General features: G+C 33.9%; 1 protein-coding gene across 1 annotated transcript in view; it reads right to left on the minus strand.

Moving 5' to 3' along the window:
- Positions 1–6,222, minus strand: part of LOC100181558 (probable ATP-dependent RNA helicase DDX43) — a 7,049-nt gene extending 827 nt beyond the window's left edge. The window contains exons 1-15 of the mRNA XM_026835120.1: positions 6,029–6,222; positions 5,672–5,758; positions 5,315–5,389; positions 4,922–4,977; positions 4,492–4,633; positions 4,122–4,178; positions 3,962–4,017; positions 3,480–3,609; positions 3,021–3,054; positions 2,530–2,676; positions 2,195–2,348; positions 1,720–1,838; positions 1,313–1,423; positions 616–757; positions 88–282 (exon numbers count right to left, since the gene is read on the minus strand). Coding sequence (XP_026690921.1) covers positions 88–282; positions 616–757; positions 1,313–1,423; positions 1,720–1,838; positions 2,195–2,348; positions 2,530–2,676; positions 3,021–3,054; positions 3,480–3,609; positions 3,962–4,017; positions 4,122–4,178; positions 4,492–4,633; positions 4,922–4,977; positions 5,315–5,389; positions 5,672–5,758; positions 6,029–6,098 — 1,575 coding nt within the window. The 5' untranslated portion in view covers positions 6,099–6,222. The remainder of the gene's footprint in view (positions 1–87; positions 283–615; positions 758–1,312; positions 1,424–1,719; positions 1,839–2,194; positions 2,349–2,529; positions 2,677–3,020; positions 3,055–3,479; positions 3,610–3,961; positions 4,018–4,121; positions 4,179–4,491; positions 4,634–4,921; positions 4,978–5,314; positions 5,390–5,671; positions 5,759–6,028) is intronic.
- Positions 6,223–6,448: the final 226 nt, after the last annotated feature.

Here is a 6,448-nt window from a genome sequence, read left to right on the forward strand (position 1 = left end):
AGGGTGTGTGGTGCATAGTAATCAATTTTTATTTCCACCTTTAAGAACATAACCATTCTATCACCAAAAAACTTTAACATCTAATTATCTCACCGCTAAATCCAGTGACCCCACTGTAACATGGAACGGATCTTTTAAATAAGATTTTCCCAGTCTACGAACACCGGGTGGCCATGTTGCTGATGTCATAATAGTTTGACGATCCGGTCGTATATCGAGAAGTATTTTCATGATCTGCGGTTCAAACCCCATGTCCAACATTCGGTCAGCTTCATCTAAAACCTGGCAAAAAAAGTTGAAATTTTTAAAATATTTGGAATTTAAAAAAATAAAAAAAATTTAAAAAAAAAAGTTGCATCACCCAATGGTATCACTTACAATGCTTACAAAGTTGCATATCTGTTTTGGGATAACATAAATGGGCACGATGTGGATAAAACATGTTAAATAAAAACAAATCTATTGACTTGGATAAATGTATCATCTATGCCAATGGTAACACTTACAATGCTACGAAACTGCACATCTGCCAGGATAAGCTGCATAATGTGGATAAAACATGTTAAATGCTTTGAATAATCAACTTTAAGTAAAATGTAGAGCCAATTGTATTACCAGGAATGTCGCACTGTTGAGTGTGATGACATTACATCCAAGTAAATCATTGAATCGGCCAGGAGTTGCCACGATGATCTCAACACCGCTTGTAACCAGTTTAATCTGGTTCTGTCTGTTCCCACCACCATATACACAGACACTGAAAATCAAAAGCAAAACAATGACAGATCTTTAAATTAGGAGCAACAATGGTTCATGATCTGGTGCTTAAAAACATACAGATAAAAGTACAACCAATTGTTGTATTACTAGTATTAGAGAGATATATTTTGTCTAAATTGCATGCCCAGTCTCCTATTTAAATAGAATCCAGTAATAATGATCGAGTGTCATTTCACCATGACAAAGACAATCTGAACGGGACCTTAAAACGTCAGCAAAATTATTGGCGAAAGAGCCAAAATACGCATAATATGCCTCGCAGCATTAGTATATATAAATAGAATGATGTATGCCCGACTGCTATTGTAAAAGTCAAGGCCTTAAGTCCTTGAAAAAAGTTAGGTCATGACTTAGTCAATCAAACTGTGGTGAGAACTAGTAAAGGACATAAACGATCAAGAACACAGTTGTGGATGGTGTCCGGGACATTTTCAGCTGTTTTACTGATTGCATGAATGCGATACATAAACAGTCTGGGTGTTGGGGAAATGGACCATTTGAGATAGTAGTTATATAAATATCAATTACTAACCATCTTATTCCATGATAGGTATATTTCTTAATCTCTTGCTCAATCTGTAAGGCAAGTTCCCTTGTTGGGGTTAGGACGATGGCGCTTGGACCTTCTCTCTCTTCTCGGGGACTGTAATTAGAATAACAACATAAATCTGTTACTTATACGGAGGTTATGGGTTCAAGGCTCCTCGCTGCTACCATTGTGAGCATATGTGTCCTTGGGCAAGACAACTAACAGCAATTTCTCCAGCCCAGTGGTCACTAATTGATTGTATGAATGGTCAGCCACACAGAAAAAACACAAATAAAGTTATATATGCAAAGGCAGTAACTTGAAACTGGCACAAGTAAACAGAACACCCAAGTGTTAAAACCACTGTTGTTTTTCTGGCCGCGAAAATATATCAAGTTACAGTTACTTACACAGGTTGAAGATCAATATGAATGAAGATAGGCAGAAGGAAGCCAAGTGTTTTACCAGTCCCAGTTTGAGCTATTCCAATCACATCATACCCTCGCAATGCAAGTGGCCATAGTTGGGACTGGGGGTTAAGAAAACAGGCATGAATATTATTGAAAGAACTTTAGACAACTGTTTTTTTAATGCTTTCACCACAGTTTTAATCTTTAAACAGTTTCATGTGTTCAATTAAAACTAGTCATTGGGTGTGTAAACTGGATTATATTTATAACATAGCAGTTTTTTGTTTATCTCTTCACAACGATAGCGAAGATCATGCTTTTTAAAAAACGAAGAATCAACATTAATACGTTTTTAAAACTTATACAAAATCAAAAATAGGCTATAATATCCATATGATAATAAAAATTGTTTACTCATAGTATATGACCACTATATAAAGAGTTTCATCTAAAACAATTTTTAAACTAGATTTACCTGTATCGGCGAAGGTCGCGTGAAGCCTTGTTTATAAATGGTGGTTAGAATATCAGGGTAGTGACTGAACGCATGTTCGAATGTTAACACTGGATTTAGTAGATCGCGATTCTGGTCTGTTAAGTCAGCAATACTGACGTCAAAGTTCTCTTTTCTGCAAAAAAAATCAAAGTACTTTTCGGATTTATTTGAGTCAGATGAGAAAAGTATTGGTGTGGTAGGAACTATATAGGGCCTGTAGATTAAAAGCAGTCCATATTTTTCTGGCTGCAACGCAGAATATAGTTGATATAATTAACTTCAAATGAAGTCATTCTGCACAGCCAACATAGTACCTCCATATTTGTACTTGAGTTGTTGACATATCAGCAACTGCGTCATCTTCTATGTAGAAGTTTTTACGAATAGGCGGCAATTTTCCCCATCGTTCTTCACGTATACGCTCACATTCTTTGTTCATAAAATCCCAATCAATAAAACCACTGAACATGAACAAATGTAACTTGCGTTATCCTTGCGTAACACGAAAAACGACAGTCGATCTAACACTGGTTTTTGATCCATACACATTGTGCCAGGTTAAAATTAAGACAATCCACTAAAATCATAACATGTGCAATCACCCACATCAATTACTGCAACTGCTTTTAGATTTTATAAACTGGCCAACAATAGAACCTGATGTGCTCATATATAAACTAGTACAAGGTTGCTGCTTTTAAGCATTAGCCCACATAAAATATTAATACAAACTATTTAAACTGTTTTTATGCTGATAACTTAAGTGGGTATAACAGATAATTCAACAAAACTAAATGTCACTCACTCTGTTGTCATGCCAGGACCTGAATCATTGTAACCTGTAAAGAATACAAATATTAATGCAATAAATTTTAGTTTTATTGTCATTTTATGAAAACTCAATTTGTCTAAATATAGGATTTCAAAATGAAAATTTATGTTCTATGTGGGTAAGGTCCTACAGCATGACACGCCATTGGACTTGGATTTAGACTAAAATTGGCTTGGATTTAGAAAAAAGTTTAACCTGCCTAAATAGAGATAGTTCAAAATATTATCAAATAGATTTAGGCAAAATTCCGTCCATTACCCTCTAAAATAAAGAAAAAAATAAATGGTGATATTTTAGTACAGACGTTACAGTTTACTGTTATGCATGGCACACCATTGGACTTGGATTTACACTAAAATTGGCTCATAACCATTCTAAAATAAAACATTATCAAATAAATAGTGATATTTTAGTACAAACGTTACAGTTTACTATTTTGTGGTTTGTAGTTCTCCCGATCTTCAAGTAAATCCTGAATAAGTTTCTTTGCAAGTTTACAATCCTCTGATGTCCCAGTTATTTCAACCGGAACTTCATAATTATATTCATCATCTTGGCAAACCTGGCAACAAGTTATAAACTCAATTTTTAGTATAGTAAGGTGGGAGAAGATAGGACACCTTTAGCACATAAAATTCAAATATTCTTATCGCATTTTAAACAATTAACAACAATCAATTGGAGTCGTCAAGATACGGTTTTAAAATTCTTTGAATGTTTTTTGTTTACTACCAAATGGGACGAAATACAATAAAATATCACAAAGCAGCGGCCCCATTAAATTTAAAAAACAAAACATATGCACCATGCCGACAGCGCAAAACATATGCACTCTTTATATCTGTGGCTGCAATAGGAATAACTAGATTTTCGCAAAAAAAAAGATAATTAGAAAATGTATAACAACAACTTGCCTTTATATTTGTATTTGATTTGTCTCGAATATCATTAATGGTTGATCCACCCCGCCCTGATTTTAATTGAAATGTTGAATTAAATTACAATACACACATGCGCTTTAAAACAGTTCAATAACTAGGTACGTTCTATTTAATAAAAATAAGTTTAACAAACCTATTAACTTTCCACAGTCGTTTTTTCGGATTGCTATTTTAATCATCTCATTTGAGCCTGAATAAAACAAAACGTTTTGAGTTAAACTTATTTTAGCGGTATTATTACAATGCATAGACCAACAAAGCTATTAAAAACAAACAAAAAAACAATCACTCATAAAGTTACATACATGTCAACTGCTAACTTGCTAAGTGTATGAAACAGAACACCCAACTTATAACAACTGTCAATGCCAATCAAAAATTACAAAAATGAAAAGATGTGAGTAGTAATGGTAAAACAACAGTTGATAAAACACCTTATTGATAAAACAGTAAAAGGCTTGGAATAAAAGGCGTGACCGTTACACCCTGAAAGATTATTTCACCTGTATCTCTTTCTCTTGGTTGTCTTCTGTTTAAATTTAGATTCATCAAATCATTTATCATTTCATGTGCAGCGTTTCTTGCATCTTGAGAACCAGAAATTACAACTGGGACGTCAGTTTCACTTCTATCTCTCTGACAAACCTATAAAAATGACAAATAAACTTTTCTTACCAGGGGTGTAGGCCTAATCAGGAATTACAAAGTGGGAAATTACAAAACTTTATATGTAAGTGTTTTTTATGCGGTACAAAAAACAAAACAAATGAGCCCAATGAACCATGGTTGCTTATTAGGCTAACTATAGGACTAGCGTGTAGTACTAATAATAAGACATTCAAAAAAAGCTGGTTTCATTATTATTAGGAAACACCTAAAAAAGTCACAAACAAAATGTCCAAAAAAGTGTGTATTGCTAAAATTAATACTGACTTTGATTCTAGCTCCAGATTTTTGTTCCAATTCTCGAATCACGGAACCCCCTTTACCTGTTATAAATAAACACATGTGGGTAAAAAGTATTGTCACACAAAATCGTAAACATGTTATTTTTCTGTGGCAAGTGGTTAACATGCATGCCTCTAACCCAGAGGGTACAGGTTCAAGGCTCATTTCTGCTACCATTGTTGGCGTATGTGTCCTTGAGCTTAATTGTTCAAACCCAGTGGTCACTAATAGATTCATTAGATTGTCTAAATTTTCGGTCATGCAGACAAAATAAAAATTCCCATTTACAAAGCTGGCATGAGGTGTATAAAACAGAACAGTCGTCTTATTACGACTGCCATTTCCGGCCACGTGAGGATAAATAAATTACATTCTTACCGATAATCTTTCCACAGTCTCTCGAATCCACAGTTATCGTTGTTGCGTCATCGAATAAATTGTCCGACCCTCCAGCTACAAATAAAACTTTAATCAGTAATAGAAAACCATGTCTTATTTCATACATGCATTACACAAACTAATATGATAACACATGGTCTCTAATTGGGTTGTTTAAGGTGACATGCCACCTTAACATTTGAAACAGTTTTTTTTATTTATTTTACAAATTATTTGCATGTTATGATTTTCATAAACATATGTTCTAATTTGGCTAATAGTAAATAACTTACAAAACCATGACAAAATATAAATAGATATATATATATTATATACTAACAATTAAAAAATATTTACCAAAATCTTTATCATTATTTTGTCTATCATTATATCTGTTGTAATTTCTTCTCTGATTTCGACCAAAATTGACTTTGTTTGGCACACCTTACACACAAACGGTAGAATGTTATGGAATTACTTTGTAGCTTTTTTATAAATTTTAACACAACAATTTTGTCACAAGTGAAGAATCCTCTGGTACACAACAATTAGGCTGGTGGAAAGTGTTAGAGGTTGGTAGTTAGGAAGTTGTACGGGGCTATAGTGGTTATAGGATTAGTTTAGCAGATAACGTAGGGGGAGGGGGGGTATTCTTTACTAACTGTACACAACAATTTTATTATGAAACAGATAAATTACCACAAATATCCTTACGTGATTGTGAATAATCGAAACGCGAACTCGGCGTCGAGATTTCGTCTTCCTCGTCCCAACAGTCACACATTGCGCAACTTATTATAACTTTCTACAAACTAAATGCCCGCTTAAAAGTCCGTACCACTTGTTGTGGATAAATTTCAAAGACACATGGTTATTGCATTACAATGTATGCGACCGCGGTTACGTGAACTTTCTATAGAGTAAAGTCATTAGGGGCTGTCATAGTATAACAACTTGTATAATACAGTTGTCACTTTACTTTTATATACCAACAAGTTAAACTGAGATATTCCGTTAAAAACCACAGTAAAACCGGTATATTCTATAGTTTTAGTAGACGAAACGTCGTAAATACAGTAGGATTACATTTATATACCAGATTCCCCGCTAAAAGAATTTTTAATTTTCTTTTTC

Source organism: Ciona intestinalis, chromosome 7, assembly GCF_000224145.3.
Source record: "Ciona intestinalis chromosome 7, KH, whole genome shotgun sequence".
In the NCBI taxonomy this organism is placed as follows: Eukaryota; Metazoa; Chordata; class Ascidiacea; order Phlebobranchia; family Cionidae; genus Ciona; species Ciona intestinalis.